This window comes from Oryx dammah, unplaced genomic scaffold (genome assembly GCF_014754425.2).
Source record: "Oryx dammah isolate SB20612 unplaced genomic scaffold, SCBI_Odam_1.1 HiC_scaffold_11, whole genome shotgun sequence".
NCBI lineage: Eukaryota > Metazoa > Chordata > Mammalia > Artiodactyla > Bovidae > Oryx > Oryx dammah.
The window spans coordinates 22,803,857-22,819,138 of record NW_024070195.1 but is presented as its reverse complement, the minus strand read 5'-3'; the positions used below and the strand labels follow the sequence as shown (position 1 = coordinate 22,819,138).

The 15,282-nt window shown below is 50.8% G+C and overlaps 1 protein-coding gene across 1 annotated transcript in view; it reads left to right on the top strand.

The window, feature by feature from the left end:
• GABBR1 (gamma-aminobutyric acid type B receptor subunit 1) overlaps nt 1-12,902 on the top strand; it is a 29,387-nt gene extending 16,485 nt beyond the window's left edge. Inside the window, exons 12-23 of the mRNA XM_040249957.1 lie at nt 1,840-2,082; nt 2,701-2,764; nt 4,223-4,300; nt 5,661-5,811; nt 6,291-6,423; nt 7,717-7,833; nt 7,936-8,043; nt 8,469-8,562; nt 9,237-9,364; nt 10,360-10,488; nt 10,709-10,852; nt 11,545-12,902. Of these exons, the coding sequence (XP_040105891.1) occupies nt 1,840-2,082; nt 2,701-2,764; nt 4,223-4,300; nt 5,661-5,811; nt 6,291-6,423; nt 7,717-7,833; nt 7,936-8,043; nt 8,469-8,562; nt 9,237-9,364; nt 10,360-10,488; nt 10,709-10,852; nt 11,545-11,718 (1,563 nt within the window). The 3' untranslated portion in view covers nt 11,719-12,902. The remainder of the gene's footprint in view (nt 1-1,839; nt 2,083-2,700; nt 2,765-4,222; nt 4,301-5,660; nt 5,812-6,290; nt 6,424-7,716; nt 7,834-7,935; nt 8,044-8,468; nt 8,563-9,236; nt 9,365-10,359; nt 10,489-10,708; nt 10,853-11,544) is intronic.
• The last annotated feature ends 2,380 nt before the right edge of the window (nt 12,903-15,282 follow it).

Here is a 15,282-nt window from a genome sequence, read left to right as displayed (position 1 = left end):
CTCTCTGGTTGTAGTGAGCAGGGGCTACTCTGGTTGTAGTGAGCGGGGGCCACTCTCTAGCTGTAGTGAGCAGGAGCTACTCTCTAGCTGTGATGTGTGGGCTTCTCATTGTGGTGGCTTCTCTTTTTGTGGAGATGGACTCTAAGGCATGCAGGCTTCAGTAGATGCAGCTCCCAGGCTCTAGAGCACAGGCTCAATAGTTGTGGCACACGGGTTTAGTTGCTCCTCGGCATGTGGATTCTTCCTGGATCATGGTTTGAATCCATGTCTCCAGCATTGGCAGGTAGATTCTTTACCACTGAGCCACAAGGGAATTCCCAAAGATGTTTTTTTTTTGAAGCAGTTTTTAAGTTCACAGGAAAATTGAGAGGAAGACACAGAGCTTCCTGCCCCACTCATTCATAGCTTCCCCCATTATCGGCATTCCCCACCTGAGAGTTTACAGCTGATGAACCTATACTGCTACGTCATTAACACTCAATGTCCATTGTTTACAGAGGGCTCACTCTTGGTGTTGTACATTGAGTGGGTGTTGATAGGTAGATAATCACATTTCATTGCCTTCATCTATAGACACTTGTTGTTTGTCCAGAATGGGTGGGGCACAGTGCTGGATGCTGAGGATTAAGAGCAGAAGAGACCCTGGTCCTGTCCTCAGGAGGAGCAGAGCGCAGGCCTGCCTGTCTTCAATCCTGGGCTGTTTCCGCCTCACCACACTGTACATTCTTTGCATTTCCCATTCCCCTGTGTCTCCAGAAAGCTGACTAGAAGGGAAAGTAGGCGGGGCATCCGGAACAGAGATTCACATTTATTCTTCATTCATCTACTCATCCCTTCATTAGACTATGCATGTATGTATGTATGTTGGTCTCCCGCATTGCAGGCAGATTCTGTCCTGTCTGAGCCACCAGCGAAGCCCATGTATATATGTTAACACATTCCAAGTCTAAACAGAGCTGTGTGGTGCCCCTGGGTATTAGCTGTGCCTTGTCAAGAGGTGGACACTGAGCCTTTCCTGGTGTGGTTTCCGGGAGGTAAGGAAGGGCAGACATGATTTTCCCCATTATGTGGAAGACAGTTCCAAAAAAGGAAGCAATTTACTTGCAGTCATTTAGGTAAACAGTGTTACTGCCGGGTATGGAAATTCAGCTCTCTTGATCCATTTCATGACAGAGTTAAAGGAGCTCTTATTCTTTTTAGCTTTCTTGGAGAAAAAAAGATGTAAGGTTGGGAGGGGTGTGGGTAGGGATTGAATAATCGACTTCAAACGTGTGAAGGGTGTTTCTACAGCCCCAAGTCTTCTGAAAACCATCCAAGAGACAGTGAACTGAAAGCACACGAGGATGGCAGGAAGTTAGCACGCTAAAGAAAAATCTTTTTGGTTGACAGAGCGAGGAAGGCTGTGGTGTCACCTTTTCTGGGCTCTTTCAGACTTGGAGGAGCTGTTAGTTCCTGCGTCAGCTCTGTTGGGAGAGTCTGAAGGCTGAGAGAACACCAGTGCTGCAGCTCCTCACTGGCGGGGCCACATCTTTGCTTTGCTCTCTCTGCTTTCATTTCATTCTCTCTGCTGTTCATTATGCAGAGCATCTATTTATTAAACTTCTCTGCTTGCAGTTCTGAGCTTGCAGCTGTGCACGCTAAGGCCATTGGAACCAGTTAACCCCTGCTCTAGTCTAGTAGCTTCTGATCTTAGATGCACGTGTATAGTTAAAGTTGTTGAATGTACACAGGCTCAATCTGACGACTTGAACAAAAATCATCCATTCAAGTCAAAGTGTCAGAGCCAAACTCAGAAGCCCACCCCATTCCAATCCTTTCGACCTGTTCTTCCCTTCCTAGACATCCCAGGAGTTTGTGGAGAAACTGACCAAACGACTAAAACGACACCCCGAGGAGACGGGAGGCTTCCAGGAAGCACCACTAGCCTATGATGCCATCTGGGCCTTGGCACTGGCCCTCAACAAGACGTCTGGAGGGGGCGGCCGTTCGGGCGTGCGCCTGGAAGACTTCAACTACAACAACCAGACCATAACTGACCAAATCTACCGGGCAATGAACTCCTCGTCCTTTGAGGGTGTTTCCGTGAGTTACAGCAACCCCTTTGCTGGCCTCAGTCCTCCCATCCGGAGAGATCTCTCTGAGGTCTCTCTGGAGACATGCCTTCTGTCTCAGTTATCTCTCTGCAATAATCAGTCTCAGACCAGGGAAGTAGGAGCCCCCAAGCCAGAAAACCCCACAGAAGTCTAGAAGAGCGATGATATATACCATTTCTTCCAACCTCTCCCCTCACTTTTCTCAGTCCTGATATTTATGAGTCAGATGAAAATTACAGGATTTTAAAAGAGGAAGCAGCCTGAAAGATCCTCTCCTTATTCCTCTTAAAGTGGGGAAATCAGCATCCAGAGGGACTTGGTGACTTGCTCAGGTCACACAGCCAGAGGCCAGGTCCCCTGGTGTTCCATCTGGGGATTTTTCCCATTCAAATCTCCTGGGTGAAGCTTCTTTTCCAAAGAATAATGTTTCTAAAATCTAGGGTATGGGCATCTGGGGTATGTCCTATATGCAGGCAAATGCCATAAATAGAATTCATTCAGAAGCTCAATTACTTCAAAAACATAAGGATTCAAAGAGGCCCTGATGTTCTCATTTCGCTCTTGCTTTTATCCCCTTTGCCTTCCTCCACATGTTTCTCCCCCTCAGGGCCATGTGGTGTTTGATGCCAGCGGCTCTCGGATGGCATGGACGCTCATCGAGCAGCTGCAGGGTGAGCATGGGGATGTAGGGGCATGCGGAGGTCAGTGGGGGGCCCAGGCTGGGGCTGGGCTAGGATACCATCTGGGAAGAGAACCCTGGGAGACATGAAGACATTGCCTTGGTGCCTCCCTACCTCCTGCTTGCTCTTCTGTGTTCCCCAAGCTTTTAAATAATGATGCTATTGATAATAAAAAGCTTAGTGATGGGTGAATTTCTTTGAGTTGCAGTGGTTGTGCATGCAAATTGAAAACAACCACTCTTTTCCCCTAATGGCCCCCATTTTGATTTGAGAAATTTCCCTCTGGTGGGTGACTTGAGGGGTTCATGACTTGTCAGTGGCATATTCATGGACCCAAGGAAAGCTGAATCTAGGAAACATGCTATTTTAAAGGGAACCTATTGCAGTTCCTTGATATGTAAACAATTAGCTCTGATTTTTCTGCAGTCCATCTAGTTTGGCTTTTCTAGATGGTGTATGCTTATAACTTCACACAGTGAGGTATTTGCAAAACTTGTGAATTAGTTTTTCAACTTCACTCCATTCAGACTCTTAGAGCAGGGCCAAAAGAACCATTTCTTGGCCTCCTGTGAAAAGTTTCTTTCTTTTCCTTCTCCCGACCTCCTACATCCTCTCAGATCTTTGTAACCAGGACAAGAACGAATAGACTTCAGCCATGGTCCAAGGGCTGTGAGTTGGCTTTAGAAGAAAAAGTTATGGTAACTGGGGCAGCTCTAGAAATCTTAGGAGTGGCTGAATTTCACTTTGTGGCTTTTTAAGAGGCAGATGCAACTTGTGTAAGAAATTAGAAGCCAAGTCAATGGATGAGAAATTTCTAAAATTAAAATGAAAGCCTCTGGGAAAATAGATCTTGTGATTCTATCAGGAGAGGAAGAATAAGCAGAAACATGTTTAAAGATTTTTAAGCCAGAATCCCAGTGAGAGTCATTTTTCTGAGGTGTGAGCCCGTGGAATGGGTGGCAGACATCCTGTGCAGCGCTCTTCACTGAAGGGCTTAAAGCATAAGAGACATTCTGGTTTCTTTGTGTGGGCTTCCCTGGTGGCTCAGCAGTAGAGAATGTGCCTGCCAGTGCGGGAGACATGAGTTTGATCCCTGAACCGGGAAGATTCCCTGGAGAAGGAAATGGCAACCCACTCCAGTATTCTTCTGGGAAATCCCATGGACAGAGGAGCCTGCAGGCTGCAAGTCCATGGAGTCACAAAAGAGTCAGACATGACTGAGTGACTGAACAACAATTTCTTTGTGTGGCCTTGGGATCTACCCTATAGTGCTTTTCAATCAGATCACTGTTTCAAGTGGCCCCCAGATCCTTCCCAGTATCCTTTGGGGGCTCAGGTGAAGGGAGAATCAGATAATGACCACAGAGATCTACTTTAGGGAAGTGGGAGGTTGAGAATGCTTGGGATCAGCTCTTCACCTACCTGTGGTTACTCCTATCATCTGTCCAGGTGGCAGCTACAAGAAGATTGGCTATTATGACAGCACCAAGGATGACCTTTCCTGGTCCAAAACAGATAAGTGGATTGGTAAGTGGATCTTGTTTATAATTTCCTTTAACCCCTCTGAACCATTGATGAATACTGTTTGAATGAGGGTGGGGTGGTTGGTACCATGGGGTTGAAATGTCCTAAGGAGATGAACCAGGGCCTGGGTTTCAGAGAAAGGGAATAAGACCTCCAAGATGTGGGTAGGAGAGACTGGTGTATTTGGAGAGGGTATAGGTGGTGGGTAGCAATGCATTCTTAAAAATAATACATTCCTGGGACGACTGGGGATTAGGTCCAGGGGGCAGGAAATGAAAACTCCATTTGGGTTTCCTAGATGTTCTGGTGACCTGATGTATCTGCATCAGCTACTTCAAGCCTCAAGTTGCCTCTTAGCTTTCTTAGGAAGACGGTTGCTTAAATTATAGGAGAGGACGTAAAACCTCATTTAATTGTCTTCTGTTAAAATGTGCTTCTTAAGGAGAGAAAGGAAGAAATTATATTCCTTGTGTGCTTGGTGGGCTAAATAATAGGAAGTGGGAAAGATACTCAAGGTGGGCAAAATGAGGACTCTATTGATCAAAAAAAGGCTTGGTGTCTTCAGGAGGAGGAAGGGCACAGCCATGGCAGACAGCTGCCATCTGCCCTACCCAGCTGAAATCTAGTAGTTCTCAGCACTGCTGGAGTTCTGAATTTTTTTTTTTTTATAATTTGAATTTAGGACAGTGTTCTGTATTGCTATAAATGCTGCATGGCCTAAATTACGCCTTTTTTTTTTTTTTTTTAAAGCCCAAAAAATAAAATTTTGCCCCCCCCCCCCCCCGCCCCCTGCTTTCTGTGAATTCTGTGACAACTTTGAGCTTCCCTTTAATAATAACTGAGAAACACCTTTGGGAATATCACCTGGCCAGGGTTAAAATCACAGATCAGTTTTTTTTTTTAAAGAAAATTCCTCCTGAGGTTAGGAGGCCAGACTCTATTATGAGGCACTTCAGCTTCATGACTCTATGACTGTCTTTTGCAGCTTCTGATTTGAGTTGTAAGAGACCTCATAAAATTTATTTCTTAGTATCCCCTTCTTTCCCTTCCACTTTTCTTTCCTGAAAGAAAGATGAAAAAGCACAAAGAACAAAAAGCAACAACAAAAAGACTACAACTTTGGTGATACAGCTCAGCCTCTAGCTCTATCTTCTTGTCTCATTTCTGATTGCTTCCTAAGAGCCCCAGAATCAAAGAGCATTTGGGCCGCAGCAAGCCCTGATTCAGGGCAGTTAGGGCCTCCTGTCCTCAGAGTTAAGACCTGGGTGCCCATCAGCAGCTTGGTCCTTCTCCCCTTTCTCCTGTCCCGCCTTCATGCCTTTGTCCTTCCTCCTTTCTCTTCCCCCTCCCCTGTGCCACGCAGGAGGGTCCCCTCCAGCTGACCAGACCTTGGTCATCAAGACGTTCCGCTTCCTGTCACAGAAACTCTTCATCTCCGTCTCCGTTCTCTCCAGCCTGGGCATTGTTCTAGCCGTTGTCTGTCTGTCCTTTAACATCTATAACTCCCATGTCCGGTAAGTTTCTCTTCTGACATTTCCCTGTCCTGTCTGCTTCTCCAAGATAAAGGTCATTTGCTTGAAGGGAGTGAGAAGGAATGTATATAGCTCCTGAGGCCGTGTGTCTCTGAGGTTGCCACTCTGGATTAGTGTTTGCCCAGTGACCACTGGGAACAAAAAGGGGGAAGCTAGGTATAACTCCCATCCCTGCTCCAAAGCAGCTAATGGAAAAATAAAAAAGCTTTTGGGATCAGGTAACATAATTTAGGGCTCTAAAGAGTGTGTGTGTGGCAGGGTCCTGTGCCTGGGAAGCTGTCTGTGGGCCCCCATGACTGAACTGGCTTCGTCTCTGATGCCAGCTCCAAGGCCGCCTGCCTTTGTCTCCCGGTCCTGAGGTTGGGGTCAGGCCGTTGCGGGGTGTTTGGGGAGCTGAACCTCCCTGGAGAGGAGGGTAATTCTGCTCTTCAATCTCTCCCACCCTTCCGCCTCTGCCCTAGTTATATCCAGAACTCACAGCCCAACCTGAATAATCTGACTGCTGTGGGCTGCTCACTAGCATTAGCCGCCGTCTTCCCCCTCGGGCTGGATGGTTACCACATCGGGAGAAGTCAGTTCCCTTTCGTCTGCCAGGTGAGGAGGGGGTGGCAGGTCGCCTGCCACAGCATGGCTCTCCGGCCCGCCCCCTCAGGAGCGCCTTCTGTGATGCGCCGTCTCCTGCCTGTCTTCCTTGTCTTTCCTCCTTGTCCCTAGTTCTTCTGACATCGCCCTCTGATCTCTCTTTGGCTCTGTCCCTTCTTTCTGTGCCTCCAGACTTTTTCATTCTGTAGCTGGCTTGTCAGTTCCAAGGTTGCCATGGCATGCCTTGCAGAGAAGGGTGGGGGGAGGTATTGAAGGCGCAGGAAAAGGTCTGCACAGAGAACCTTTGGACAATGGTGGCCTGTCTGTGGTGCGGGGGCTGAGAACAAGAACTGGGGGCTTCCCGTGGGAGCCTTAGTTGTGGTTGGGAAGGACGGAGGCGGGGATCTGAACCAACAGCAGGGAGAACTGGGGGAAGGGACCGCTCGCACACAGGGAGGAGGCCCTGTGGGACTCTTGGCACATGGAAGGTTCTGGGGCTACAGAGTAAGCCTGGCTTCAGCGGCAATATTTGTTTGGTTCTTTCTTATGCTGCCCCTCTCTTTCCTGCCCACTCTCACTCTTCTCCTCTGCTCTGTACCTTTCCTGATCACACATCTGTACACATGGCATTTGCACTTACATACACCTACAATTCTTCAGAGAGACCCAATACTGTGGGAAAGCAGATAATTAGCAGTGACACACAAGAGGTATCAGAGCAGGGATCTGCTGTGGGAGCGAGGAGAAAGCAGCTGACTGTCCGAGTGGCTGCATGGACCTCACCAAAGGCGGCATGTGAATTGTGGAGGATGCAGGGGCTTTTGTCGGCTGGAGAAATAAAAGAGGGTTACTCCAGGAATGGAGGGAATGTCCTGTGGGTAGCAGAGGCACAAAAGAGAGTAGATCAAGGGCAAGGGTAAGCAAGCAAGCAGTTGAGCAGGGCTGGAGCATGGGGCAGGTGAGCGTCTGGGGCAGGTAAGGGTCTGGGGGGAGAAGAGGCTGGAAAGGTGGGTGGGACCATGTTGTAAAGGGTCTCATGCCGCATCTGGAGGTGTTCAGGCTGCAATCTGCAGGCCTTGGGGAACAGTCAGAAGTGATTGGCTATTAAAACCCATTTTTTAGCAAGATTATCCAGGTGGCAAAGTGCAAAGAGACTGCCTGCTGCCCAGTTGCCCTCCCCACCCAGCCCCTACTGGCTGCATCCTGCCAGTCTGGTCACCTGTTCCCTCCTACAGCCCTGCCCCATCCTGGCACTGCCCACCTGCTGCCCTGCCCTATTCTCTCCTGCTCTCTCTCCTTTCCTAGGCCCGCCTCTGGCTCCTGGGTTTGGGCTTTAGCCTGGGCTATGGCTCCATGTTCACCAAGATCTGGTGGGTCCATACAGTCTTCACAAAGAAGGAGGAAAAGAAAGAGTGGAGGAAGGTGAGCTGCTCCGGATCCTTCAGCCCCTAGTGTCTAGGCTCTCAGGGATTGGGAGGCCCTGTCCCCTACCCCAACATGCCTGTACTCTGTGTGTTGACTCAGACCCTGGAGCCCTGGAAGCTGTATGCCACGGTGGGCCTGCTGGTGGGCATGGACGTCCTCACCCTCGCCATCTGGCAGATCGTGGACCCCCTGCACCGGACCATTGAGGTACCCTTTGAGGAGGCGCTTGGGTCAGGAGGCCTTGCAGGACACACTGGTGGAAGGGCCTCGGGAGCTGCAGGGGGTCTTGAGGAGAAGAGCTGCCCATGGGAGGTGTGTTCCAGCCCTGGGTATCCCAGCAGCTCTCCCTACTTCCTGGAGGGAGCCCTAGCAGACACTCTGAATTCCTGTGACGAAAGGAAGTGTTGGCAATCTGGGAGGATGGGCAGACTTTCAGACATTGTGAAAGTGAGGGAACAAGCACTTATAAGATGTTTAGGCAAATGTTCCCAGGCCTGGAGTTGGCTGTGGCATGAGAACTGAGGATCTCTTCAGAAAGAGGGGGCAGAACTGGGAGTTGGGGACGGAGCAGAGGTGGGGAGGGGAGGGGAGGACGGCAACCATCTTGGCCTGTGGCTCTCTCTCTTCCTTAGACTTTTGCCAAGGAGGAGCCGAAGGAAGATATTGACGTGTCTATTCTGCCCCAGCTGGAGCACTGTAGCTCCAAGAAGATGAACACGTGGCTTGGTGTGCAGGGTGTGGGGGAGGGGTGGGGGAGATGCCCATAAAGGGGCGCTAGTGGGGAGGGAATGTGTGTGGAGTGGGCAGTAGCTTTGAAGGGGGAAGGGTCTTTGGAAAAAGAGGCAGAGAGCTCATGTCAACTCAGTTGGAATCTCCTCCTGTTTGCCACTGCATTAGTCTTTTCTAAGCTTGGGGAGAGTTGGTCTTTTGCCTGAGGTGCTTAGTGTCCACCACAGGGATGAGGCAGAGCTTGTGTTCATCAGAGGGACCAGTGATGTGGTCTCATCCTCCTCTCCATCTCTGTCTGGTTCACTCCCTGGAGTGAGACTGGGGCTGCGAGGGGTTAGGCCCCTTTGGCCCTTTTAACATCACTCTGACCACAAATGGCAAACCTGCCCTCAGCGTGGAAAGCTATCTTCCCACTCAGAGGGTGAGGAGGTGAGACACTGTGCGTGCTGACAGCCGCTCATGACCATCATCATCCTGTGTGATGGGGCTCTTAGTCCCAGGAGGAAGCAGTGAGGTCAGGGCGAGTTGGGTGGACCCAGGGGCAGTGGACAGGGAGGGGTGTACTAGGTCAGAGGGGCTGGGTTGGAGAGGAGACCCCCATGTCACTGCCATCAGAAGGAGCACAGAGAAGCGGGGAGTGAGTGAAGGATAACCCTTCCCTGCCATCCTAGGCATCTTCTATGGTTACAAGGGGCTGCTGCTGCTGCTGGGTATCTTTCTTGCTTATGAGACCAAGAGTGTGTCCACTGAGAAGATCAATGACCACCGGGCTGTGGGCATGGCCATCTACAATGTGGCGGTGAGCTCCCAGGACACCTGGCATTTACCGTGGGGACTGGCCACAGCAACCCAGATGGGGGTGGCCTGGGAAGAATGAGGTGCCCAATGTGGGGTCAGTTGGGTGGAAGTCTTAAAACATTTTCTAATGCCTTGGGTTTGAAAAGCACTTTATAAATGTATAAAGTGCACATCAATCTTCGTATAACCACCCAGTGAAGTGGTGATTAGCATCCCCACTAGATAGATGTGGAAGCAGAAACAGGTGAAATTCCTCATCTGTGGTTCCCAAGCTGGAATCTGAATGAGATTTCCTGCCAGGGGTGCTCAGGACTGGCTCTTAAGAACTCTGATGTGTGTAAAGAGATCCTGGGGGCTCCTGTCTGGAGGGAGGGGCTGTCCTAGAGCTGAAGCTGGTTTGGGACAGTTTATCTGGGATTCTTACCAACCTACAGTTGAGGATGATCCTGACTATTGTTGTTCAGTCACTAAGTCGTGTCCTATTCTGAGACCCCATGGACTACAGCACACCAGGCTTCCCTGTCCTCCTCTATCTCCCAGAGTCTGCTCAGAATCATGTCCACTGAGCCAGTGATGCCATCCAACCATCTCATCCTTGGCTGCCTCCTTCTCCTTTTGCTCTCAGTCTTTCCCAGCATCAGGGTTTTTCCCATTGAGTCAGCTCTTCCCATCAGGTGGCCAAAATGTTGGAGCTTCAGCTTCAGCATCAGTCCTTCCAGTGAATGTTCAGGGTTGATTCCCTATAGGTTTGACTGGTTTGATCTCCTTGCTGTCCAAAGGACTCTCAAGAGTCTTCTTCAGCACCCCACAATTCAAAAGCATCAGTTCTTCAGTGCTCAGCCTTCTTTATGGCCCAACTCTCACATCCCGACTTTGGGTCCTTTTTGAATGGAAAGTTCCCCAGGAACCTGTCCCCATAGACTTTTCTGGGGGAAGAAGATCATGGCTCTCGTCTAAGCCAGCAGGTCTGTGACCCCACACACACTCTGCCCCCAGGTTCTGTGCCTCATCACTGCCCCAGTCACCATGATCCTGTCCAGCCAGCAGGATGCTGCCTTCGCCTTCGCCTCTCTCGCCATAGTTTTCTCCTCCTATATCACCCTGGTGGTGCTCTTTGTGCCCAAGGTATGGCTCCGGTTGTCCTCCCAGCCTCTCCACCCCACTTTGTGCCCAAGGTATGGCTCTGGTTGTCCTCCCAGCCTCTCCACCCTACTTGCCTTCCTCCCACTTCGTCCATTTTGGGCCCAGCTCCCTCTTGTTTTCCTTCCTTCCAACTGCAACCCACCATGAGCTAATTGCTGACAGTCCCTGCTGGCCCATCCACACCCCCAACTCCCGCTCCCAGATGCGCAGGCTGATCACCCGAGGGGAGTGGCAATCGGAGGCACAGGACACCATGAAGACAGGGTCCTCGACCAACAACAACGAGGAGGAGAAGTCCAGGCTGTTGGAGAAGGAGAACCGCGAGCTGGAGAAGATCATCGCCGAGGTGTGTGGTGAAGGCAGAGGTGGTGGCAGGTCAGGGAGGCCCGCGTCTCGGGTGGGTCAGGCTTCCAGAGGTAAAGCCTGAGATCGGGGTTCCTGTGCACGTGATTTACCAAGGGAGGGTCTCAGGAGACAAGCTGTCGGGGAGTGAGTGGAGGAGGACAGGGAAGGGGAGAAGGTGGAGTCAATCTCAGGTAAAAATCTGGTAAAGTGCTGGCCTCAGCGGGTGGAGGGGCTCTGGAGCCGGAACTACCTTGTTGACTCCGCCTCCTGGAGGTGAGGGCGTGGCCCTGGGCTGGGCGTGGCTGGTTGTGGGGGTTAAGTATACCCTCCAGGGAGAGGGGTCTGGGCAGATATACAGGGTGTTTGCAGTGCCCACAGCGGGAGTTAGGGGCCAGTGCAGTATCAGGCTAGGGGTATTCAAAGTGGGTTGGCATTAATCTGTTGAGTGCATTGTCGGAAGCGGAAGCTATGTGCTCGGCCCTTTCTCTCCTCTCCCACCCCCTTTCTTTCCCTGATCTCGACTGCTGCTCCACTGTGTTCAGTGTGTGCTTTCGGCTCTCCCTGTTTCTGTTCCTTTCTTCTGTCCGTCTTCCCCTCTCCCTTTCCCCCACATTTTTCTCTGCCTCTCCTTCCCTCCTCCCACCCTTTCCTGACTTCCTCTCTCCCACTCGCCCGATTGTGTTCTTCCTCCAGAAAGAGGAGCGCGTCTCTGAACTGCGCCATCAGCTCCAGTCCCGGCAGCAGCTCCGATCCCGGCGTCACCCTCCGACACCCCCAGACCCCTCGGGGGGCCTGCCCAGGGGGCCCCCTGAGCCCCCTGACCGGCTTAGCTGTGATGGAAGTCGAGTCCACTTGCTTTACAAGTGAGGGAGGTGTGAGGGGGGACAGGCAAGTAGGGGGAGGCAGAGGGGGAAGGGGGGAGCTCGGGACGAAGCAGGGGATCCCTACCCTAGGTGGGAAGAACACCGTTCCATCCTATCTCTTGTAAATACCTGTCCCTCTTGAGTCCCAGGTTCCAGCGTCGTGTGAGTCTCCAGTGCTCTGGGAGCCAGGCCCTGTTCTCTCATTGATTCGAATCATTGTCTATCTCTACTTCATAATCAAGTTTGTACCCGGCTTGAAGCTTCTCACTCACTGGCTCCTTGGTGCCTCACGACACACACCCCCTCTTCTTTTCCTCTGGTTGCCACGACAACCCAGCAGACCCCTTGCCTTTGTGCTCTGCTCCCACCGGCAGGGGCCTCCCCAGAGTGCTCTCCCCGTGGCAACAGGGCCTGGCCATTTCTCTCACCACCCTCATCTCCTTCCAACCCACTTGGCCCATGTTTTATCCCTCTTGAATTTAGCTTTTGCAAGGCACTCTCTTTTTGTCAAGGGTCACATGCTCCTTCCCTCTTCCCAACACACATCTGTCCTCCCTGTTCTCACTTTCTTGTTTGCACGTGTTTCACATGTGCTCTCTCCACCCTTCCTGTGGCCACACGTACCCTGCTGTATTCCCTTCCCTGATGGCTGCGTGTGCCCCCTCATGGTCTGGGTGGGTGTGTGCCATTTGTACACGTCCAAGTTACCTGTGCACTTGCCCTGTGTGCCCTTGTGTACCCTCTTCTTTTTGCACCTTAAAATCATTGTGTTCTTCCAGCAGAGCCATATGCACCCACCCTGCACATTGTTACACACTTTCCCCCGATTCTCATCTGGTGGGGCCCTCCATGTCTGGGTCCACATCACACTCGGCTTCTGCTCGCACTCACCCTGCTCTCCTTTGCGCTCTGGAGCATCCTGGGTCCACACTCCCAATCCTCCTCTACAAGAGTATTCCCTTCGGTTTTGTATTTTTCTGAGGGAAAGAAGGGAGAACAAATGGGGCCAGGTTTGGGGAGCTGCTTGCAGTGGGTAGTTGGTGAGAAGCCTGACCAAAGGAGGGCACCCCTGACTGTGGAGGCGGAGGATGGTCCTGTGTGGCGGGGGATGGTGTCCTTTTTGCACTGTGCTGTCTTGGGGGAAGGAGCTCCCCAGATCTCAATAAACCAGTGAATGGAGTGACTCAGCACCTCGTCCCTTACTGTGAACCAAATGGGCTTCAGCGCAAGGAGGGAGGCTCTGGGGCCCTCTTGCACTGATGAAAAGGCACTTCAGTGGAGGGGTGGACAGAGGTGTTGATCCATCGAGGGCTTAGCAGGGCAAAGCAGGACACAGGGCTGAGATTAGTGAGAGGTGACATAACAGATTAAAAGTGTGGGCTGGAGTCAAACTCCCAGAGCTTCAGATTCTACCACATACAAAAAGCATTCCTAATCTCTATTCTCCACGTCCTCACTTGTGAAGGTAATAGTCATCATCCCCATCACCATCTTTACATCCATCCCTCCACAGAGTGGATGCCAGGACAAATGCTCACGATGGTTCTTGGCTCATGGAGCATGTTGGGTAAACAAGCCACTGTCACTGTTTAATGAGGTTTCTGACAGTGATGGGCATGTATTGGGAGCCTGGAGCATGTGGCTGAACAGATGTGAGGGCTATTCCTCCTAGGAATTGAGGATAATAAAAAAACATGACCACTTGGTGGTAGCGGATTAGATGGTCCCTGAATTCTTCCACCCTGAAAAGTCATTGAGAACTCGGAGCATCTTGGCAGGAACTTGCTGTCCACATGAAAGAAAGTCCTCAATGGCCAGTGGAAACAAAACAAAACATGGCTTGACAATTTTGTAATTTTTTGTGTCCCCTTGGAGAAGTGTTTTTTTTTTTTCTTTTTTTCGAAGCTCAGTTTCTCTCCATCCCCATAGCACTGATTTTTTAAAAGTGATTTTCATATATTTTTTTCGAAAGTGCTGTGAGGATTGGATGGGCCCTGTCATTTCACCACCCTAATAGCCAATTTCTGAAGTTTCCCAAGAGTGGGGGAGGTTATATCTTGGACTAGTACTTGAAAATCATTCCACTGTGAGTATCCACTTTGGATCACTAGGATTTGAATCTAGCAGCCTTTCATCCCACAGTGGAGCATTCTCAAGGCAAAGGGAAGAGGCCTGTGGAGGAGGTCAGCTGGTAGTGTAGAAAATGGACAGTTGGCTTCAGAAGCAGCATTGGGAGCTACCTCATAGCCCTGGGCAGAACAGAAAAGACCAGAGTTACCACCTTGAACTTGTACTTGTTTAGTCACTAAGTGGTGTCCGACTCTTTGCAGCCCTGTGAACTATACCCTGCTGGGCTCCTCTGTCCATGGGATTTCCCAGGCAAGAATAGTGAAGTGGGTTGTCATTTCCTTCTCCAGGGGAATCTTCCCGACCAGGGATTGAACCTGCGTTTCCTGCTTGGCAGGTGGGTTCTTTACTACTGAGCCACCTGGGAAGCCCTCTTTGCACTTAGCAGGGCTGCAGATTACAGAAGATCAGTTCTACTGAGCCATGGTTAAGCCAGACATTCTTGGCTGGCAGGAGCACAGACGGGCCAGGTCAAATGGTAGGGCTAGCGGAGGCCCCTGGTGTGGGGAGGAAGTGTGTGACTACTACTCAGCAGTTCTGGGAAGAGCTCCCTTGGCCTCTCCGGCCCTGCTGGGTCAGGGTGGGCTTCACCCCTGGGCTTTCAGATCTCCTGACTGTAGAACATCTTGAACTCTAGATGGTTTGCCAGACCTCAGTGGCCCCTGCTCTGCCTTGACTTGGTCTCTTGCCTCCCTGCCCTGATCACTTATTAACAGGAAGTGTTTTGTGAACACTTTGCTGCTATGTTAGTTTTACTATTTTTTTTCAGTCAATCAGGTTTTGATGGGGAAATTATGGTGGTAGGTGCTTGTCTAGGCCTTGGGGTAGAGCAGTTGGCAGGGCTTCCCTTGTAGCTCAGTCAAAAAAGGATCTACCTGCAAAGCAGGAGACCCAGGTTTGATTCCTGGGTTGGGAAGATCCCCTGGAGAAAGAAATGGCAACTCACTCCAGTATTCTTGCTGAGAAATCCCATGGACAGAGGAACTTGGCAGGCTACAGTCCATGGGGTTGCAAGAGTTGGACACGATTTAGCGACTAAACCACACCAGAGCAGTAGGCAAGATGGGCTTCTGTGGGATGTACATTCTCAAAGTGGAAAGTTGAAGTAAGTAGGCAGGTAAATTAAACAACGTAGCTTGAGAGAACAGCCAGGAGTGTGGGCACCTCACAGGGGTCATGTACTCATGTCTGTTTTCTGGCAAGGAGACTGCAACGCTGACAAGAAGACTCTGGTTCAGGGTCACACAGTTGATGAGGAGACAGCATCCAGGTTGAGTGAATTAGTGTCTGTTGCTGCATAACCTGTTACCCCAAAACAGTGGCTTAAGAAAATAATCACTATGTCTCACGGCTTTCTGGGTCAGGAACTCAGGGGACAGTGGAGAGATTTGAAGGCTGGGGGCTGGAATCCTCAGAAGGGTCTCGAGATGGGGGTTGGTCA